Source organism: Budorcas taxicolor, chromosome 4 (assembly GCF_023091745.1).
Source record: "Budorcas taxicolor isolate Tak-1 chromosome 4, Takin1.1, whole genome shotgun sequence".
Taxonomy (NCBI): Eukaryota; Metazoa; Chordata; class Mammalia; order Artiodactyla; family Bovidae; genus Budorcas; species Budorcas taxicolor.
Window position 1 is genome coordinate 75315292 of NC_068913.1, and position 24080 is coordinate 75339371.

The 24080-nt window shown below is 37.0% G+C and overlaps 1 protein-coding gene across 1 annotated transcript in view; it reads left to right on the plus strand.

Moving 5' to 3' along the window:
• Positions 1-21689, plus strand: part of ZNF804B (zinc finger protein 804B) — a 574892-nt gene extending 553203 nt beyond the window's left edge. The window contains exons 3-4 of the mRNA XM_052639097.1: positions 12282-12412; positions 18026-21689. Of these exons, the coding sequence (XP_052495057.1) occupies positions 12282-12412; positions 18026-21689 (3795 nt within the window). The remainder of the gene's footprint in view (positions 1-12281; positions 12413-18025) is intronic.
• The last annotated feature ends 2391 nt before the right edge of the window (positions 21690-24080 follow it).

Below are 24080 nucleotides of genomic sequence, written 5' to 3' on the forward strand. Positions count from 1 at the left end.
ATCCAAATATGAGCATCTCCAGGTCCTAATTGTCGAAGCACAGTTGACTGAGTCCCAGCAATTAAGTCTAGAGACTAGAAATTCATGTCCCAGCATGTGTAAGAAGAAAATTCCAGATCCTGTTAAGTGTTTAACTTAGTGCTGGAATGTGAAGAAGTTTGAGACAGTGTATCTGCCCCAGGTTCATTTCTTCTCAGCTATTTTTAGCTTGCTTGTGGCATGACTGGTCCTTGGAGCAGGGAATCACATTGAGAGATTATGCTTAAATGTGTTCATTCCAGGGACCTCCTTCTGGTCAGTAGACTGAACCGTAGCTTCAAAAATAGGAGGATAGTGAATTACCCAGGGCTTCCTAGGTGGCCTAATGGTGAAGAATCTGCCTGCCAATGCAGGAGTTGCAGGAGATACAGGTTCCATCCCTTGGTCTGGAAGATTCCCTGGAGAAGGAAATGGCAACCCACTTCATATTCTTGCCTGGGAAATCCCATTGACAGAGGAGCCTGGTGGGCTACAGTCCTTAGGGCCTCAAAAAGTTGGACACGAATGAGCAACTGAGCACAGTGAATTCCCAGGTGCTCCAGACGGAGGAGGCCGGTGTGCTGCAGTCCATGGGGTCGCTGAGAGTTGGACAGGACTCAGTGACTGCACTTTCACTTTTCACTTTCATGCATGGAGCAGGAAATGGCAACCCACTCCAGTGTTCTTGCCTGGAGAATCCCAGGGACGGCAGAGCCTGGTGGGCTGCCGTCTATGGGGTCGCACAGAGTCGGACATGACTGAAGCGACTTAGCAGCAGCAGCAGCAGCAGCAGCCAGTGCTTAGGACTCTACACTTCCACTGTAGAGAGCACAGGTTCAATCCCTCCTTGGGGAACTAAGATCCTCCATGCTGCATGGGGTGTCCAAAACAATTTTTTTTTAAATAAGGGCTTTTTAAAACATAGGGACCTATATATATCCCTATATATAGCACAGGGATCTATGTTCACTATCCTGTGATAAACCATAATGGAAAAGAACTTGAAAAAGAATTGTACATATATGTACAACTGAATCACTTTGCTGTACAACAGAAATTAACATTGCAAATCAACTATATGTCAAGAAAAATGTTTTAAAAATAAAATGGGAGATTTAAAAATAATGTTTTATTTTATTTCACTATCTGTATTTCTACAGCTTCTAGACTGCAGTAAAAATGATGGCATTCCAAAAAGCAGGAAATAAGGAAAGTCCCATTTCAACATGGAGAATTTTTTTGACACATGCTACTTTTTACATAATTTAATTCTTATACCATGATCATATTGCTGTTCAAATTGTATCCACTCCTGTTCTCAATTATTGTTTAATGATCTATAAATGTCTTCCAAATCATTTTGGTACAAAACATTTCAAGGCAATTAATTAAACATTTCAAGACTTTTAATTTCACAAAGTGGAACTGTTTTCAGTGTCTAGACTTTAAACTCTTCTCATTTTTCTTTATTCTAATGAAGATTAGACATCCTGTTTTCAAGTCACAGTTCTTTTCTTGGCCTCTTCTTTGATGTGGATCAAGTCATTTAACCTTCTATATGTTTGATTCTTCATATCTAATATGAGGTTAACAATTTTGACCTTTTGCATTGGGGTTTTGCTCTGCTGTGAAGAAAAACATTAATGTCTGCAAAGTGCCCTGGGATCTATGGATGAGAGTCTAGAGGTGGAAGGAATTATTCTATATCAGAGAGGAAAACGTAAATATGCTTGAGTAAATTCATCTCACATGTGTGTTCTGCTTCAGTGAAGGTGAACGGAGAGTGTTCACTGGAGTGGGATGCTGTTTGCAGGCATATTCTGACTCAGAAGCAATAATATTGGGAGTATTGCTATTCAAAACACATGGAAACTCACTGCCCTGATCAATTAGCCTCTTTATTTATTCATAGCTGAATTCCACTTTTGCAATGAATGTGCCAAGAACTCTTGTTGGCAGGTAGGGAAGTAAAGACTGTTTAATTTGTGCTGTTAAAATGAACCTGAGAAAAAAATTAAATCGCACATATTTCATAAAGGTATTTAAACAAGTTTACCTCCATAAGCCTTATTTTGTTTATTGCTGAGAGAGACAAACTGCAGTGTGAAAGTTGGAGAAGATACCTAAGAACTGTTGATACATTTCCTTCTTTACCTTGACCTCTGCATTAGTCTTTTACTGCATTGCTTTTAACCTGGCCAAAGACCAAGTTAGGTGGCTGCCATTCAGGACCATGAAGGATATCTCTCTACCATTTCTCTTAAATTCCTTTCACAAATACAAGGATATGAACTGATGTCCCTGTTTTCCTTGAGAAAATATTAGACATCTGGTCTTTTACCCTCTTCCCTGATTGAGTTCTATTTTGGACAATAGCAGTGGCCACAGGACTGGAAAAGGACAGTTTTCATTCCAATCCCAAAGAAAGGCAATGCCAAAGAATGCTCAAACCACCGCACAGTTGCACTCATCTCACATGCTAGTAAGGTAATGCTCAAAATTCTCCAAGCCAGGCTTCAGCAATATGTGAACCATGAACTTCCTGATGTTCAAGCTGGTTTTAGAAAAGGTAGAGGAAACAGAGGTCAAATTGCCAACATCCGCTGGACCATCAAAAAAGCAAGAGAGTTCCAGAAAAACATCTATTTCTGCTTTATTGACTATGCCAAAGCCTTTGACTGTGTGGATCACAAGAAACTGTGGAAAATTGTGAAAGAGATGGGAATACCAGACCACTGGACTGGCCTCTTGAGAAACCTATATGCAGATCAGGAAGCAACAGTTAGAACTGGACATGAAACAACAGACTGGTTCCTAATAGGAAAAGGAGTATGTCAAGGCTGTATATTGTCACCCTGCTTATATAACTTATATGCAAAGTACATTGTGAGAAACTCTGGGCTGGAAGAAGCACAAGCTGGAATCAAGATTGCCAGGAGAAATATCAATCACCTCAGATATGCAGATGACACCACCCTTATGGCAGAAAGTGAAGAGGAACTAAAAAGCCTCTTGATGAAAGTGAAAGAGGAGAGTGAAAAAGTTAACTTAAAGCTCAACATTCAGAAAATGAAGATCATGGCATCCAGTCCCATCACTTCATGGGAAATAGATGGGGAAACAGTGGAAACAGTGTCAGACTTTATTTTGTGGGGCTTCAAAATCACTGTAGTTGGTGACCACAGCCATGAAATTAAAAGAATCTTACTCCTTGGAAGAAAAGTTATGACCAACCTAGATAGCATATTGAAAAGCAGAGACATTACTTTGAGGACTAAGGTCCGTCTAGTCAAGGCTATGGTTTTTCCTGTGGTCATGTATGGATGTGAGAGTTGGACTGTGAAGAAGGCTGAGCACCGAAGAATGCTCTTGAGAGTCCCTTGGACTGCAAGGAGATCCAACCAGTCCATTCTGAAGGAGATCAGCCCTGGGATTTCTTTGGAAGGAATGATGCTAAAGCTGAAACTCCAGTACTTTGGCCACCTCATGTGAAGAGTTGACTCATTGGAAAAGACTTTGATGCTGGGAGGGATTGGGGGCAGGAGGAGAAGGGGATGACAGAGGATGAGATGGCTGGATGGCATCACTGACTCGATGGACGTGAGTCTGAGTGAACTCCGGGAGTTGGTGATGGACAGGGAGGCCTGGCGTGCTGCGATTCATGGGGTCGCAAAGAGTCGGACACGACTGAGTGACTGAACTGAACTGAAAAATTTAGACAAAATGATTATGTTTACAGTGCTTTATTTAAAATGTGTCTGGGACAGAGAAGCTCATCAAGATTAGGAGACCACCTGAGATGAGATTAAGGGAGTACAAGCTGTGCACACACCCTGGTCTTGCCAGAGATCCCACCCTTGAACCATTGTTATAAACCCCCTCATCAATTCTTTAAGCTTGAGGCACTTAGTTTTTCAGGCAGGAGCCAGCTATGTCCCCCTTTACCTGGCAAAGCAATTAAGCTATCCTTTTCTACTTAAAAATATGGGAGGAGCATTAACATTTTAGCTAATTGGGCAGTGATAAAAGGTGAAGCATATTTGGGGGTGTTTTTTTTTTTTCAAGAAAAATTGTTGTTTAGTTGCCAAGTCATGTCCAACTCTTTGTAACCCCGTGGTCTGCAGCATGCCAGGCTTCCTTGCCTTTCACTGTCCCCTGGAGTTTGCTCAAACTTCTGTCCATTGAGTCAGTGATGCTATCCAGGCATCTTTTTCCCAATCATAAGACATGTCTATTCAGTGACAGCTTCTGAAAGGAAAATTTCAGTAGTGATGTTAAACCTGAACAGTCTGTTTGGCAGAGATGTGATTTTGTGTTTACCCACAGACAAAACCATTTTATCTCTTACTTTGGCAAGTGTGGCCATGTCTCTTTAAACTCTTGGGCAATAGGAGGAAATTAAAGGCCAAATTGAAATGTAATATGTACCAACTGTATCTACTGAACAGTTCAGTGGGTTCTGTTGGCAAGAAAATTCAGCTTCCTACCAGCCTCCAGTTTAGTTCATTCGCTCAGTCATGTTCGACTCTTTGCGACCCCATGGACTGTAGCATGCCAGGCCACCCTGTCCATCAACTCCCAGAGTTTACTCAAACTCATGTCTATTGAGTCGGTGATGCCATCCAACCATCTCATCCTCTGCTGTCCCCTTCTCCTCCCGCCTTCAGTCTTTCCCAACATCAGGGTTTTTTCAAATGAGTCAGCTCTTCGCATCAAGTGGCCGAAGTATTGGAGTTTGAACTTCACCATTAGTCCTTCCAATGAACATTCAGGACTGATTTCCTTTAGGATGGACAGGTTGGATCTCCTTGCAGTCCAAGGCACTCACAAGAGTCTTCTCCAACACCACAGTTCAAAAGCATCAATTCTTCGGTGCTCAGCTTTCTTTATAGTCCAACTCTCACATCCATACATGACTACTGGAAAAACCATAGCTTTGACTCAATGGACCTTTGTTGGTAAAATAATGTCTCTTTTTTTTAATATGCCTACCAGCCTTAGAAAGATCTCAATTATTATTATTATTTTTTTTTCTTCTCTAGGGTTATCCAGCTGTGAACCAAAGAACAGGCAGGACTTATCACCTAGCTATAATAGAGGAAGTTCTATATTCTTTACCCAAAGGGATCTAATTTAATCCCTAGTAGCTGCTATCAGCATAAGGACATTTTCCATAATGTTTTACTTATCTCTAAAAACAGGCACATAAATGATCTCCTTGATGTTTGCAACAGCCTAGTGAAATTGTTCGGAGAATGCAATGGCAACCCACTCCAGTACTCTTGCCTGGAAAATCCCATGGACGGAGGAGCCTGGTAGGCTGCAGTCCACGGGATCACGAAGAGTTGGACATGACTGAAATGATTTAGCAGCAGCGGCAGCAGCAGTGAAATTGTTAGGGACCTGCATCATCTCCACTGGGCAAATAAGGAAATTGTAATACAAAGAAACATACCTGATATCATTACTGTTCTATGACACACACATATGTATGATACATTCTGCTTTACAGAGAAATTTTGAGGAACACAAATTTTTAATTTTCATCACAAACAGACAGCTATCTGAAGGTTTAAAAGGAAAATGTTTTGTTTTGGTAGTGCAAATATGATATCCTCTGTATTGGAAGGCAGTAGGATATCACAGGGCCTACTTGGTGGCTCAGATGATAAAGCATCTGCCTGCAATGCAGGAGACCTGAGTTCAATCTCTGGGATGGGAAGATCCCCTGGAGAAGGAAATGGCAACCCCCTCCAGTACACTTGACTGGAAAATCCCATGGACAGAGGAGCCTGGTAGGTTACACAGTCCATGGGGTCACAAAGAGTTGGACATGACTGAGCGATAGGTTCGAAAGGTTCTAATAACCAAGGGCAAAGTTGAAATAAATGAAAGTTGCTCAGTCGTGTCCAGCTCTTTGTGACCCCATGGACTGTAGCCTTCATGGCTCCTTTGTCCATGGAATTCTTCAGGCAAAAATGCTGGAGTGGGTAGCTATTCCTTTCTCCAGGGGATCTTCCCAACCCAGGGATCAAACTCAGGTCTCATTGCAGACAGATTCTTTACCATCTGAGCCACCAGGGAACCCCAAGAATACTGGGGTGGGTAGCCTATCCCTTCTCCAGGGGAGCTTCCTGACCCAGGGATAGAACCAAGGTCTCTTGCATTGCAGGTGGATTCTTTACCAGCTGAGCTCCCAGAGAAGCCCAAGAGCAAGTTTCAAATAAAATTTATCAAGGAAAAGTTTGACAACAAATCAGTGCTTTAATCCTAAATTTATTATTTTCTTCAGTAGTTACATATGATCTTGGATTCACAGAAAATAAAAATATTTCCATGAGACATTATAAATTATTCAACACAAGATGAGTAATGTACTCAATATGCTTCCCTTTTCTGTCCTCTCCTTTAGAAAAGGCTCCACCCACTGACCTTGTAAAACTGTCCAGATGTCTTAGTCATCATTATGGTTACTATTTCTGATGTCATTGTTTTGTGTGTATATATATATATATATATATATATATATATATCCATCCATTGTTTTCTGAAGATATATATATATATATATATATATATATATCCATCTACCTGTTAGTATTTTCCTTTTGTCCAATGATATTCTTTAACATTTCTTATCATGTGGTTTTCTGCTGTTGAATTCTTTCAGATTTTAGTGTTTGATATCATCTCTATTTCACCCTTTTTTAAGGATATGTTCACTGGGTCTGGAATTTTATTTTTTAAAGTTTTAAATTTTCTTTCAGAAATTTGAAACTGTTGCTCCACTATATCCTCAAATGCTTGTTTCTAATGAGAATTCTGCCATCCTCATATTCGTTCTTCTGGACAGAAATATGTCTTTTCTCTCTGGATACTTTTTTAAAATTTTCACTTTTTTCCTGGCTTTGAAAATTTTCATTATGCTGAGCCTTGGTGTAGTTGTCTTCCCATCACTTGTGCTTGAAGCTTTTTTAGGGGAGAGGGGAGAGAATCTGTGTATTTATAGTTTTCAGAAAATGTGAAATATTATCACCCACTGTATTTTCAAATATCCCCTCCTCTTTCTTCAGAGACTCCAACCACACATTTGTCCACTGTCTCTTTTCTACTTTTTTGAATATATGGTATGCAGTTATAACTGTCTTAATATACTTTTCTGCCAATTCTAGCATCTGTGTCAGTTCTGTATTGGTTTTGATTGGTTGACTTCCTCATTTTTGGATGTGTTTTCTCACTTCTTTGCATTCCTAAAAATCTTTGATTAGGTGTCATTTATTTTTCCTTGTTTGTGCAAGTTTATATTTTTATAAGTATTCCTGAGCTTGGTTCTGAAATTCAGTTTAGTTGCTTAGAATCAGATTTATACTTTTAGCTTTGATAAAATGATAAAAATCATTTCTTAGGCAAATGTAAAGCAGTGTTCAATATGTGGCTAATTATTCTCTGCTGAAGCAAGACTCCCTGAATTCTCTACTCAGTGTCCCAAGAGCTTTTCCAATTTTGTTGGCAACAACAGGCACTATTTCTGGTTCTATATGAATGCTAGGCATTGTTTCCTTTAGTTATTTAAGGTGGTTATTTTCTTGGCCTGGCATAGTTGTCTTACACACATGTAGTACTGATGAGTATGCCGAAATTTGAAGGGCCCCCTCTGCAGAACTCTGCAGGGATTTCTTTGTGTAGTCTGGAGCAGTCAGCTTTGGCCAAGACAAGACTGTGACTTCAGGTCATTTTCTAGTTTTCTGTGTTCATTAAAAATATTTTAGCTTTGCTGATTTCCTCAACACAGCAATTCTCCATCCCCACCTCCCAGTCTATCTTAACATTTCCTGTATGTTTCTAAAGCAACTTGTCCACTCTTTCTTTTTTTAATATAAATTTATTTATTTTAATTGGAGGTTAATTACTTTACAATATTGTATTGGTTTTGCCATACATCAACATGAATCCACTAGAGGTATACACGTGTTCCCCATCCTGAACGCCCCTCCCTCCTCCCTCCTCGTACAATCTCTCTGGGTCATCACAGTGCACCAGCCCCAAGCATCTCAAAGCATATTATAAAAATATCTGTTCACTTGTTTCTCCCTTGAGGGAAAGGTAGTTGATTTGTGCATTTCTATATCTGCAGTATATAGTAGAAATTAACAGTATTTGTTGTAGAATGAATGAGACAAAATTCTCAATCATCTCTGTAACTCAGAAATAGGAGTACAATATTGGAATCTGAAAGGCTATTGAAAGAATCAGGTATACCTGGAAACTTCAAACAAGATTTGGATAATGAGATTCATCAGATGTTGTGAGTGAATGAGAACAGGTTTTCTTTCGTAGGCTATTCAGGTTTTATATCCTAGTAATATCAAATATTGTTTGGTAGTTTGAGCATTATTTGTCATTGCCTTTCCTAGCGATTAGAGTGAAAACCGATCTTTTCCAGTCCTGTGGCCACTGCTGAGTTTTCCAAATTTGCTGGCATATTGAGTGCAGGACTTTCACAGCATCATCTTTCAGGATTTGAAATAGCTCAACTGGAATTCCATCACCTCCACTAGCTTTGTTTGTACTGATGCTAGAAAGGCCCAATTGACTTCGCATTCCAGGATGTCTGGCTCTAGGTGAGTGATCACATCATCATTATTATCTGGGTCATGAAGCTCTTTTTTGTACAATCTCCTGTGTATTCTTGCCACCTCTTCTTAATATCTTCTGCTTCTGTTAGGTCCATACCACTTCTGTCCTTTATCGAGCCCATATTTGCATGAAATGTTCCCTTGGTATCTCTAATTTTCATGAAGAGATCTCTAGTCTTTCCCATTCTGTTGTTTTCCTCTATTTCTTAGCACTGATCACTGAGGAAGGTTTTCTTATCTCTACTTGCTATACTTTGGAACTCTGCATTCAAATGTTTATCGTTCCTTTTCTCCTTTGCTTTTCACTTCTCTTCTTTTCACAGCTATTTGTAAGGCCTCCTCAGACAGCCATTTTGCTTTCGTGCATTTTTTTTCCATGGGGATGGTCTTGATCCCTGTCTCCTGTACAATGTCACGAACCTCTGTCCATAGTTGCCTAAGAAAGGCAATGCCAAAGAATGCTCAAACTACCGCACAATTGCACTCATCTCACACTCTAGTAAAGTAATGCTCAAAATTCTCCAAGCCAGGCTTCAGCAATACATGAACCGTGAAATTCCAGAGGTTCAAGCTGATTTTAGAAAAGGCAGAGGAACCAAGATCAAATTACCAACATCCACTGGATCATCGATAAAGCAAGATAGTTCCAGAAAAACATCTATTTCTGCTTTATTGACTAGGCCAAAGCCTTTGACTGTGTGGATCACAAAAAACTGTGGAAAATCCTGAAAGGGATGGGAATACCAGACCACCTGATCTGCCTCTTGAGAAACCTGTGTGCAGGTCAGGAAGTAGCAGTTAGAACTGGACATGGAAAAACAGACTGGTTCCAAATAGGAAAAGGAGTATGTCAAGGCTGTGTATTGTCACCCTGCTTATTTAACTTCTATGCAGAGTACATCATGAGAAACTCTGGGCTGGAAGAAGCACAAGCTGGAATCAAGATTGCTGGGAGAAATATCAATCACCTCAGATATGCAGATGACACCACCTTTATGGCAGAAAGTGAAGAGGAACTAAAAAACCTCTTGATGAAAGTGAAAGAGGAGAGTGAAAAAGTTGGCTTAAAGCTCAACATTCAGAAAACGAAGATCATGGCATCTGGTCCCATCACCTCATGGGAAATAGATGGGTAAACAGTAGAAACAGTTTCAGACTTTATTTTTCTGGGCTCCAAAATCACTGCTGCTGGTGACTGCAGCCATGAAATTAAAAGATGGTTACTCCTTGGAAGGAAAGTTATGACCAACCTAGACAGCATATTCAAAAGCAGACACATTACTTTTCCAACAAAGGTCCGTCTAGTAAAGGCTATGGTTTTTTCAGTGGTCATGTATGGATGTGAGATTTGGACTGTAAAAAGAGCTGAGCACTAAAGAATTGATGCTTTTGAACTGTGGTGTTGGAGAAGACTCTTGAGAGTCCCTTGGACTGCAAGGAGATCCAACCAGTTCATCCTAAAGGAGATCAGTCCTGGGTATTCTTTGGAAGGACTGATGCTGAACCTGAAACTCCAATACTTCGGCCACCTCATACGAAGTGTTGACTCATTGGAAAAGACTCTGATACTGGGAGGGATTGGGAGTAGGAGGAGAAGGGGACGACAGAGGATGAGATGGCTGGATGGCATCACCAACTCGATAGACATGAGTCTGAGTGAACTCCAGGAGTTGGTAATGGACAGGGAGGCCTGGCGTGCTGTGATTCATGGGGTCGCAATGAGTTGGACACGACTGAGCGAGTGAACTGAACTGAACTGATTATCAAATATTAAATAAATATATCATAGAGTATTTTATGTTCAGTAGTAATTGAGAGTAAAGAATAAAATAAATCCTCTCCTCTTATTAAAGTAGCCACGGTCTCTCTTTCACTCAGTTGAACTGCATTCTCTGTGGTCTCTTATATTATGCTGGGCAATTTCCAAAATGTCTTTGCTCATAAGATAACTAAACTCAGTAACTAGATAATTATGCATATGGGGGCTGAGGAGGTGAGAGTAGGAGGGTAAGTAGAAATGGGGATTTTTATAAGCCTCTGAAGTCTTCTGACCAAGGCTTTAAAGTTTAGGTCTTACAGCTCTAGAGGGTTATCAGCTCTAGAGAGTTGTTGACCCTTTTTTTTTTTTTTTCCCTTGATAACACATGGGCCATAATTTTATTTTTTGAAGTCTCCTGTTTTTTAAAAGGCCCTGAAGCATTTGTCAAAAACCAAATTTAGGTTGACTCTGCTTTTCTCTCTGTGGTTGTTTCTAGTTCTGTGAAACTCTTGCTCTTTCTGCTCAGAATATTTTCTTTGAGAGAGTATTCTGTTTCCCTCCTTAAACGCTTAGCCTGGAAACAGTGATTTGACTACAATCTCCTCTGAACATGTTCCCTTTCAAAAAGGGAACTAATGATCATTAAAGGTCTTGGTCCTTATTCTGTAGGTGAGAAATAGTCTACCATAATATAATTGCCTATTTTGCCTTTCCTGGAAAATGTCTTTTTATACTTTATTTGGGAAATACACACAGATTAAATGACACAGATTTCAGACAGTTTAAAATCATTTTATATGGGTTAAGAAGGCTACTCTTTAAATATACTCTTAAATCAGGATTAAGCCCAAAACTTCAAGATGCTCATTTGATTGTGGCTGTATCTCAATTTGTTCATTATCATTAGGCTTCCCTGGTGGCTCACGTGGTAAAAGAATCTGCCTGCAATGTGGGAGATTCATGTGGTAAAAGAATCTGCCTGCAATGTGGGAGATCTGGATTCAATCCCTGGGTTGGGAAGATCCCCTGGAGGAGGGCATGTCAACCCACTGAAGTATTCTTGCCTGGAGAATCCCCATGGACAGAGGAGCCTAGCGGGATATACTCCATGGGGTTGCAAACAGTTGGACACAACTGAGCAACTAAGCACAATGCCATATTCTGAAGTAGTGATCCAAACAGGTAATGAGTAGCATTCAGTCTTCACATAAGGCAATTCTTTTAGAGACAAGATTAATTAAAAGAAGTTGTAGGCCAAACCTCTATCCTGAATTTAAATACCTGACCCATTCTTGTCCTCCTGGATACAATATAGAAATCAGAGTTGGATAAATATCTCCATGAGAGAAAAAAATGAATTAAGAATTGCATTTAGAGCAAATCTTACACAATAACAGATTTCTTTACTGAAATAAGCTCATTTTACCCAGTGTATTTCATCACAGCAATTTTCAGGAATAAGAGTAGTTATGTTTTATAAGTGAGAGAGCTGGTGACATTGCATGGAAGAAAGTGCATTGGATAACTTTCTCTCCTTTTATACCCATTCATATATTGCACAATATCCTCCACTTATGTTTTCACAGGCACAGAGATGATCGCAATTACATACCCAGGGTGGTCCTGGTAAGGACTGGGGTCCAGCTTTGCAGTACAATTCTGTAGTGATTGTGACAAGCTTTGATAGACATCCCAGTTGACAACTAAGTTGATCTTGAAGCAGAGAAGAGAATTGATGGAGAAGGTGCTTCCCTATCCAGAAAGTAACCTCTGTACCCTGGACCGAGTTTAATAATGAAGCTTTTGGATGGAAAAGAGATATATTACTTGTTCATAGCATCCTTTCTGTTTTACTTCTTTGTCCACAGAGACTGAAAGAATTAAAGCAACGTGAATTTGCTCGAAATGTAGCTTCCAAGTCATGGAAAGATGAAAAGAAACAAGAAAAAGCACTTAAGCGACTTCATCAGCTGGCTGAGTTAAGGCAACAGTCAGAATGGTAAGAATTCAAGGTGCCTCAGATGGTTCAAAACTCTCTTCAGCTTCTCAGGAAATTTCAGTGATATATTTTTTTGGTTCTCTAAACAATGTAAACAAATTATAATCAATCAACAGATATATCTGAAGGTACATATTCCTAATAGCTAATGGGTTATAAATTAATGAGTTTGACATCTGGGTTTTTTCTTGCCTAATATTGTTAATGTGTTCTTTAATGAAACGATCCAAGAATGATTCTAATATACAGGTATTTATTGTATCCAGGTGATTTATATGTATCTTATGTATCTCTACAGTGCTTCACAGTTATTTTGTCTTGTAATGTTAATTTTTAAAAAGTCATAAGTAACAATGCATCTTCTGGGAGAGGAAATAAATCTGTACATTCCTCTGTACACACCTGAAACTAGAATAAATGGCACTATCATTGTCTGTATGACAAACCAGACGTAATTAATGCAGTTAAATTTACCACATGGTGCCATTTAAATTGATAATTGTAACAAGCATTACACCGATACATTCTTGTAGCTGAAAAATAGCAGTTTTACATGAGGTCGAAACTCCTGAATGTTTTGTAGTAGGAGATTATTACCTGGAGCTCAATTACACTTGCAGATTGTGATTTGTGTTCATATGAATCATACTGTAGAGCACTAATGTAGCTAATTAATGTAGCTGACAGCAAGCTGGTGAATTGTGACATTTGTAGTTCTATGCCAAAATTTAAACTCCTACTGTTTAAATGAGAAACAATATACAGTAAACTTGGGAGTGAATGACTCAATTATAATAGCATAAAATATTAGATCTCATATTTACTTTTAAGAAAATATTTTTTAGGATCAATTTTGAATTAAGTTTCAGTTAGCACTCACCTTGCAACTACTCAAGTATTTTTGTCACTATTTAGAATATTTTAATTTGCTTATAAAGATGTAAAAAAGATAATATTAAAAAATAAGTGAGAAATTTGATATAAACAAAAAAAATAATAAAGGTTAGAAGACCATGTGTCCAGAGGTGAGGTTAATACAAAAATGCATATTTTTAGGGCACATGCAACCACAGAAACAGGACACATAACTGGTACTGAACTTATTACTTGTCAACACAATAAAGATCAAACATATTGTCAATAAGATATCAGACAGTATATCTTGTCAAAGCAGGGCTTAGAAGGAGGAGATAATTGAGGGAATGTGTTAATTCCTGGATGATTAATTATGAAGTACAAAAAGTCAAATTATAAAAGCAGGGCAAGTCTCACTGTAGAGAGACCCTTTAGATAGGTTCTTTAAAGTCACACAACAATAAAAATAGGAGTAGTCTTAATGTACAGAATTTTGATTCTTTTGTTATTATGAAAGTTGTCACACTTCTACATTTCTCCTCACTCATTCCTTATTTTCTTTTGGAAGTAGACAAAGGATCAGAGGAGCCTTGATGGTGATGACAATGATGACGATGATGCTTTTATTTAAAAGTTCTAAGTATACAGAGTTATCTAGGAAGTGTCTTGAAAATTAAAATAAATGATAAACTCTATTGGGGTTGAGCTGCCTTTGGAAATCTTAATAACTAAATGAAAACAAAACTAGGCATTTTCTTCCGTAGAGTAGTTAGGCGCTCTGGGTCCCAATCTGATCATATTGTTAGGAAATGATAGGTGTTCAGCTTCCCAGATACAGAACTTGGAACTAGAAAAATTACTTCATTTTTTTTCTATTACCCACCATCTGCCCTACAGACAATTGTTCTCTCAGATTAGTAGCCCACTTGCCCTAAGGGAGGTCTGTTCATAGCATTATTAAGTATTTTCATTTTGGCAACTGAATTGACAAGTGAAAAAAGTCATCTGTGTTACTTCTCGAATAACCCTTCTTTGTCCTTTGTTCTCATAATGAGGGCTTCTGAGTAAGATGATATAGATAACAGAATTCTTCCATGACCCTATGGAGAGGAGAGATGAATTTACAGGTAGTAAGAATATTTGAATAAGATTAATTTAAAAAAATGGTAGCAGAACATTGTTAATGAATCTTATAAAGGGCAGTCAACCTTAACGACTTCTTAGGTAGATCAACACATGATTCTTCAGTAAAACTAATTCTCTTATTGGGAGAGGAAAGAGATTCACTCTGTTCATAAATTTCTACTATGTATAAGTCTAATGCATCTTGATATGGACATTTTTTTTCAAATTTTAAAAGTTGTGACCGTTGCTTCTGAGAGTATGACATTCTTTATATAAGAGCTGGATAATGTGGAACATTAGGAAATTACATCGCTTAAAAAAATCATGTTATTTTGATATGCTTTGCTTCCTATTTGAAAAGTGTACTTTTTGCCCAGGAGAGAATTAAATTATGCATATGTTGAGTTATCAAGCATTGGATTTGGTAGAACTATTGAAATGGACAAATCCATTAATAAGAACTAAAGGGTAACTAATGTCATTTCAAAATTATAAATAAAAATAATTAGGTAAAAATACAGAAATAAACTAAAAATTATTCTAGAGGAGAGAGTGAAATTGTAAATGGGAGTATGATGGCAAAGATTAAACCTTTAATCATGTCACAAGGCATAAACTTGAATTTAAATAATAAAATTTAAAATATCACAAAGATAAAAAACTAGAATCTTCAAAAGTAATAAAAATAAATTAGATTTAAGGTATAGGAAATTAAATTTTATAAAGCAATGAGATAAGTTTAAATCATAAATATAAGAAATAGATATGAATAATAAGGATGAAATGTTAATATTGTGAAAATATAATCATAAATGTATATTGAATTGTAAAGAGAGAACAGAATAAGGACAAGAAGAGCAGAATGTAACACATAAAAGCAAAGAAGCTTAAACACATTTGGAATACTACAAAAGGAAGAAGGTTTTACACATATTAGAAAAATAAATGGTGAAGTGAAACAGCAATATAGAAAAGAATATTTAGACTAACATAAAGTAAAGAAAGAAAATGCATGAAACAATGCCAGAATAATAAGCAAAACCATTATTGAGGAAAAAGAGAATATAAAAAAATAGTCCAGTATCTACATCATAATGGAATAATTCAAGAAAGGAGATCAATATGATGAATAAGAGAAAAGTTTTCATTATGAAATAGTTACTGTAAGAAGCAGACCCTTTAAAATATTTTCCAAATTTAGTTTTCCACAATATTCAAGAATACAACTCTAAAGTTACAGGCATTATTAGTTCATGGAAAAAGAGCTGTCTGAAATTATTAAAGACTGGTAACTAAAATTATTGTTTGTAAAACAAAATCCATATGGATATAATAAACAACAGATTGGATGTTGAAAAATATTGAATCCATAAAATAGAAATTAAAAACAAATTCTTTTTCTGAACTAGAACAAGAGACTAAAAGAAGTAGAGTATTAATATAAGTAATAGGACCAAAGCATATAGTCATGAGAGCAAATAAATTTAATGTATAAATTCTAGGATAATATACTAGGATAGGGAAGGGCAATAATCAGATAAATCAGAGAAGAAAATGTATCTGAGCTGAAAAAGTTCAATTATAAGTTCCCAGAAATGCTGGAAAAAATTAACCAAAAGAAATCAATTTGTAACTATAGCTTGGTAAAGTGAGATATACACATAATTATTTGTATGTATTAAGTATAACAAAATACATATACATATATGTACATGTGAGTGTGAAAGTGAAATTTGCTCAATCGTGTCCAACACTTTGTGATCCCGTGAACTGTAGTCCATGGAATTCTCCAGATCAGAATGCTGGAGTGGGTAACCTTTTCCTTCTCCAGGGGATCTTCCCAGCCCAGGGGTCAAACCCAATTCTCCTGTATTGCAGGCAGATTCTTTACCAGCTGAGCCACTGAGAAGCCCAAGAATACTGGAGTGGGTAGCCTATCCCTTCTCCAGCAGATCTTCCCAACCCAGGAATCAAACTGGGGTCTCCTGTATTGCAGGTGGATTCTTTACCAACTGAGCTATCAGGGAAGCCCCACATTATGTATATGTATATGTATATGTATATGTATATGTATATGTATATGTATAATAAAATATATACATGTAAATTATGTATATATACATAGTTCATTGTTTGAAATAAGCATAACAAAATATATATACATAAAAAGGAAAATTAATAAAATCATGGAAATACACAAGTGGATTTGTTTCAATATGAATAAAAGTAGGCTAATTAAATATGTCTCTATAATATTAAACATATAACGACAGTGAAGGAAAGCAATAAAATTTGGTGAACACAAGAATGTCATGACACCAGAGTTCTAAGGCAGTTGATCAAATAGTTAAGTAAAAGCAATAAGAAAGAATTTGTCAGAACAAAGGCTAGGAAAGGACTCCTCCCCATTAGAATTTATGCTGCATGTGAAAAAGATATCTGTTATTTTAGTACTATTTGCTCAAGCAATAAATGACTGCATAAAAATGAAGTAAAAATCTAAAATAGGAAAAGGCCAACAAAGCATGTCCAAAATTGTGGAGGGAAAATAAAAAAGAAAAAGAAAGCCAGCTCAAAACCAACAAGCAAAGCTGAAAGCAAGTCAGCTCAAAGCAAGAAAAAGGAAAACAAAGCCAGCTCACAATGATGCAATTTGTATTGCTTTCCCCTGAAATAAAATTTGTTTTGTAGTAGGTGTTTCACAGAACATTAGAGAAAATTAATCTAAAGAGTTTCGTCTATTTTATGTATCACCCTTTCTAGTTTCTGATTGAATTGGTAGTCAAGCTCAAAAGAATAATCTTTAAAAATCTGTCAAAAGATAAAACATATATATGCAAAAAAAGATAAAAGGAAAATATTTTGACAAGTAAGAAGCTAAAAAAAGGATTTCAGACTAATTGAAGACATTGAGGTGGCATGTAAAAATGTGTGTTACTTTCTTAGAATTGATCAAATTAGTGACAAGTCATAAAGATAGAACTAATTACCCTGTTTCATAAGAAAACAAACATGAAGGGATTTTAAGACTGAGGAAACAAAAATTATATAGTGCTTGACCTTGGCATCACCAACTCAATGAACATGAGTTTGAGAAGCCCCGGGAGTTGGTGATGGACAGGGAAGCCTGGCCTGCTGCAGTCCATGGGGTCGCAAAGAGTTGAACATGACTGAGCGACTGAACTTTAAACTAAAAAAGTGAATAAAAGAGATAGGTTTATGCTTTGGAAGTGACTTTCATTTCCATTTTTTTGTCCTATTTAAGTGAAGGCACTGATTGGAAAACTCTTTGCAAAATAAGGTTAAATCTATATTCCAAAGAATTAGTAGTCTCTGGGGGACATATTGTGATATAAATACAATGCTTTATTTTCTTTAGCAGCACTAGCATAAGATATTCACTTGCTATTGCTTCTTGCTAATTTCAAAAAACTGACTTAAGCAAAGCATTTTAGAAATAGCTACTATAAAACACAGAGATACTGTTACATAAATGCAGTGAACTGTTATATTGCAATAGACATACTTCAAAAATAGTATCAGAACCCATCATCATACACTATGAAATGTTCATATATAGATAAAATTTCAAATTTGATGTCTTAATCATTCAAATATTTGTTTTATTTACAGTATTTCTGGAAATGGACCAGCATACAAAGCCCCCAAAGAGGCTATAGAAAAACAACTTCAGCAAGGAATTTTCCCAGTTAAGAATGGTAGAAAGATAACATGCATGAAGAATGCTCTTCTCCTTAAAGGAAAGAATCTCTCCAGAAGCATTGCTGATAAGCAGTGGTCCACCACAGCAAATCGACACCAGTTGCAAACAGACCGACGTCGTTTGTTTGGAAATAGGGTACCACAAACATCCTCAGATCTCAGCAATGCAAATCATAGGACGGGAGTGTCATTTTCTTTTTCCAAAAAAGTGCATCTAAAATTAGAATCTTCAGCATCAGTTTTCAGTGAGAACATGGAAGAAACCCACGATTGTAATAAGTCACCCATCTACAAAACAAAATCAACCGCAGAGAAATGCATGTGCTGCAGGTTTGCAAATGAAGATACACATCTCACTAAGGAAAAGGATATAAACATCTCATCAAACCATCTGGAAAATATTTTACACAATACCCTCTCCATAAACTCTCAAATTTTGCAAGACAAGAATGACTTTGTTGATGAAATGCTGGAAAGTTCGATTGGCATTCATGCTTCATTCAGTAAATCTAACATTCATCTTTCAGATGTAGATTTTACTCCTTCCAGCAGAGCAAAGGAAACTAGAAACACATTGAAGAACACTTCAGAAAACCACATTAATCACTCATGCCAAGTCAATGTTTCCTCTAGCCCAACAAACATTTACAAGCATAGTGATGCCAGGATATTTGAATGTCTGGATGAGTTTCCATCAATAGAGCCAAGCGAACAAAGCAGTTCAGTTTATCTGAATCCCAAGTCCAGAAAGGAGAAGAGAGAAAAATCGTTAGATAAAACAGAAAGAGTTAGCGGAAATGCACAAAGTTTTATAAGAGAAGCATATCCCCATGATGTGAAGTCCAAAGCATTGCCTTTTCTCCATGTAAAAAGCAAGGATGGCCATACCACTCTCCAATGGCCAACAGAACTTCTTCTCTTTACAAAAACAGAGCCCTGTATCTCTTATGGCTGCAACCCATTATATTTTGATTTTAAGCTTTCTCGAAACACAAAGGATTGCCGTGATCCAGAGGATTTAAAAACAGAATTGCAGAAAGAGCCCTCAGAAATGAAGACTACAATGGAGAATCAAGTCTCAGGTTTAATTAAAGACCAACAAAAGTTAATCCAAGAAGATAATCGGTCTCTGAAACCAAAGATGAGGATAGCTGATCCAGATTGGGAAAATTTCCAGAGGAAATATAATTTGGGCTGCAACAATTCTGAGCCCAGTATGAGTGAACGTAATTTTAATGCAAGTGATTTGGAAATGAAAAATCCTGAAGTGCCTGCTTACCTTGATATCTCTCTAAAGAATTGTGTAGGAAACAATAAAAATGGTGGTAATGAACTTCAAGAATCTTCAAGGGCCCATTGGCAAAGCTGCCAAAGGGTAATTCTAAATGATGCAAACGAGGGCCTATCTTTTTCTCCTTGCATCTCTAGGACAAGAAAGCATAAACTGATTTCTTGTGATCCTCATCTGGATGTTGAAGAAGGGAATCAGTTCACCTGGAAGTCTAGTCCTTACACAGTAAGGGATCACAGTGACCATGGGAAGGATTTCAGTGTGATTTTGAATAGTAACTACATCAGTATGACCAGCGGGGTTTCTGGATGTGGAAGAGCAAATTACAAGATAAGTTCTCCGAAGGTGTCTCTGAATAGATGTTCTAGCCCTTCAGACACATCCCATGTCAGTACATCCAGCTTGAGAAGTTCTTATTCCAATCATGGGTCCAGTGGACATGATAGAGGTAATTTGCTCTACTTTTGCAAACGAGAACATAACTCAGTTGAAAGGCACAAACGGAAACGCCGAAAGCACAGTTGTCTCTGCTTGTCTGATGAGCTAGCAAAGAGTGACTGCCCACAGTCTGAAATCGAAAGAGGAAGAAGCTGCAAATTGTGGGAATCAATTAAAAATGAAAAATATTCAAAACATGCTTATGGTCATTGCAGAGAAAAACATAAACTGGGCAAAAATCAACAATTTTCATGGCAAAAATCCAGAAGAATCACCCAGTGTGACTTTAGCTCACAGGTTTCTTGTGCTGGAAATGGTGAAAATCCACCTAATTGCCAGGGACCTCAGCACAGCAGACTGGGCTCTCACTCAAGAGGGAAAATGTATTACTTAAACAAAAGTAAAAGGAATCAACAGTCTTTGGACAGCCCTCATATTTGTGATCTGGGAAAAGTAAAACCCATGCAATGTAACTCTGGGAATATCAGCTACCTTCTAAGGAACTGTTCAAGAAGCCCTTCAGATACCACAGAGTTGAACCCTATAGAAGGAGAGAGGACCTCCCTGACAGCCAAAAGCCTTTTAGAAAGAGTACAAGCCAAGAAATGTCAGGAACAATCAATTCAGTTTGAGATATCATCAAACAGCTATAAAAATGAATCCGAGACTCTTTCACAAATCCAATGTGTAATTCCATTTACACCACCAGGCTGTAACAGACCTTCATTGCCTTTGCCCGAAAAAACACCAAACAAAAGCAGAAGAAGAAAGGATAAAGGCAGTGCAATGCAAAAAACTATTGATAAAAACAAAGTCAAAATTTCCCCGACAAATGATTTTACTGTTTTAGTGGGCACTGATTGTGATAATCATCTTTCTAAAGGTATAATTCATGTAATAGCAGAATCTCACTCACCAAACATGAAAAAGAACCCAACAACAAAAGAACAACCAAAATCATCAATCAGTGAAGTCCAACCTTCTATTCAAAGCTGTGACCCAGTGCCAAATGGTTTCCCTGGTGCTTTTCCATCTAATAGATATAGTGGTATTACTGATTCAATGGAGACCAAAGAAAACGACATGAATCTAGACCTACAGGATGGAAGCATGCAAATGAATCAGACAGAGGGGAATATAAACTCTTACTATGACAGAACTATGCAGAAGCATGACAAAGCAGCAGATGACTTAGAAGTGTGTCATAAATCTCTCTCTCCTCCATTAATTCAACAGCCCATAACATTTTCTCCTGATGAAATAGATAAATATAAGCTCCTACAGCTACAAGCCCAGCAGCATATGCAGAAACAGCTCCTATCAAAGCATCTTCGAGTTTTGCCTGCTGCAGGACCCGCTGCTTTTTCTTCGGCCTCCACTGTACAGACAGTTCCAGGTCACCAGCAGGCTTCTATAACCACCATCCACCACACATTCCTGCAGCATATTGTTTCTGCTTCCATAAATGCTCATAACGGTCATCTCCCTATAGCTCATCTACATCCTCTTTCCCAGCCGCGTTTTAATCCATTCACATTTTCACCTTTGACCCCAACCATCATCCCTGCACACCCCACTTTCTTAGCAGGTCATCCCCTGCATTTAGTCACCACTGCTCCCTTCCACCCGTCTCACATAACATTTCAGCCCTTGCCCCCTGCAGCATTTATCCCCACCTTGTTTGGCCCTCACTTCAACCCAGCTACAACTTCTATCATCCACTTGAATCCTCTAATTCAACCAGTGTTTCAAGGTCAAGATCTTTACCATCATTCTTGCTCCAGTCAGATGCAACCATTAAATGGAGTGAAAGAGGCCTTAAATGTGTCAGCTCGCTTGAACTAAAAGCCCTTCTTCTGGATAAATAAAACAAATTGTCAGTACCTACAAAATGATGTATTTAAAGTGGTTTGATTATTATTATATTTAAAAGGGTGGTGCAATGCAAAAAAATGTGACCAATATAGAAATGTAAACTGAATTGCCAATATTGTAATAGAAGCATTTTAAGAATCTCTTTATTTGCTAAAATTAATTATACAAATTTAAAGTAATTTGATAGAAAGGCAGAGGGGTATTTTTGGATGAGTTCTCATGTAATGTGAAACAACAAAAAATTTAGGCATATTAATATTAAAAAATTAAATGGAACATAATACTCTATCTTCTAGGTGTTCGTTGAAAGAGTGAGTAAATGAATGAATGAATGCACATTTGTTTTTATTCATCAGGTAATAATAAAAGATCAGTGAAACAAACTAATTATGTGGTAAAAATAGTTCCTATGGTTCACTATTTACTAACCTTTCAATCAATGTAATCTGTTTCAACCAATATAAACTATATTTTCATAGGAAATGAGAGATAGCAAGAAATTTTCTAACTAATTCAGATTAAAAATTACTCTTCAATGCAAAACAATCTTATCCACATTGTATGGCTGAGTTTGTGTGGAAAATTGAGTTATCTTCATTTCACACACTTCTATGTTAAGAGAATTTTGTATTTGCAAGAATCAGCAATATCTAAAGTTAAGAATATTTAATTTTGGTATAAGAAAACACATATTTGCAATTGTTAGTATTTGATCATGCAAAATAAAGCTAAAATATACTATGAATAATATTTTAGTACATTGGTCAAACTTTCAAATATTGGGATTAAAATATTAAGTTTTCTTTATTCTCAGAAATCTGTGTTCAGCCAACATATGTATATCAATTACATATGAGGTGAAGATATTGAAAATGTCAAAAGCCTTATCTGATATTTACTGAGAAAACTTTAAAGAGTTTGGTGTGTGTTTGTTCAATTTTGTTAGAAACTAATAAAATGCAGTGAATTATGATTCATAAAATCACCATTCCCGTAATTTTGCAAACAATTTTAAACATTCATTCAAAATACTTTCTGACCCACAGAATTTGCATATCTTACATCTATGTTTCTGAGGAGCCCTTCAGTTCAGTTTATTATTTTATATTCTTAAAAGCATAGAAAACCTGTGTGACTACATAGCCCCCATAAGCACAGGTTTCAGAGAAATTCAAATTAAGCAAAACTGGAGGTAATCGGCCATCGCCGCTGTGTGTATGATGATGCAAGCTTCCCTATCACTAAAACCTGAGAATGATGGCTTATTCAGCCTTGGCTTCACAGGTAAGAGAGCTGTCCTTACAGAAACTCTCCTGTGTGTCGAGAGAGTCAGGCCGAGCACTAGACCCTCATTATCTCCCTTAATCTTCGTAAATGTATTTTGAGATCAATATTATCATTTCTCTGTACAGATGAGAAAAAATGAAGGATTCGGTCCTTAACACTTGCAAACAATAACTGATGTTGGTAAGGGAGAGATAGAGAATAAATGGAATCAAAAATTTTAGCATGAAGAAGTCCCATAGTTTCCTAGATACCACCAGAAACTTGTGGGATGGAAGTTTTGACTGGAGTATGGCAGTGAAAAATCCTATTTTATCTAAAAGAAATAGAAAAAAATGGAAAAAATCATCAAATAGCAAAAAATTCTATACTTGTGTGGAACTCCATAAAAGTTATTATGAAAGACCTTTGATAAACATGAATGGTTTCAAAAAAAATAGATGACAAATGACCCAGCACATAAAAAGGAAACTAAAGTGAATGACTGTTTCCTAAAACAGATTACAAAGTTGACATAGATCCAAGACAGAATAATTACAGGAACTCACCAGGAGACTTATCATGAAAAAGACAGCACCTGATTAATATTTATAATTGTCTTGGTGGCAATTTAATATCTCAGAAGGTTAGAAGAGGGAACCTCTACTTGGGCACTTAATTTTGACTAACCAGGGCAGCCTGGTAAGAATTGATGGCATGGAAATGACTATCTTATATTATCAATGATGAAAATGTTCAGTGGATATACTTACTCTCTTGCACTGTGAGAAGACAGACTTTGCAATCTAAATAAAAGATAACTTGTACTCCAAGTAGGAAATTATAAAAGTTATAGCATAACATGAGCAAATCTACCATTACAAAAGATTTCAATGAGAAGAAAAATGTAGTCCTTTAAACATCCCAATATAAACAGAATAAGAAAAACATTCAGAGTAACTGAAAAATTCTTGTACATTCATAAACAGTAAGACAATAGCCATAAATCAAAAATGAACAGAGACCAAGTTAAAACCACTTAGGTAACCCAAATATTGGGAAATCAAAACAAATTGCTTTTTTAATTTTGATGAATGA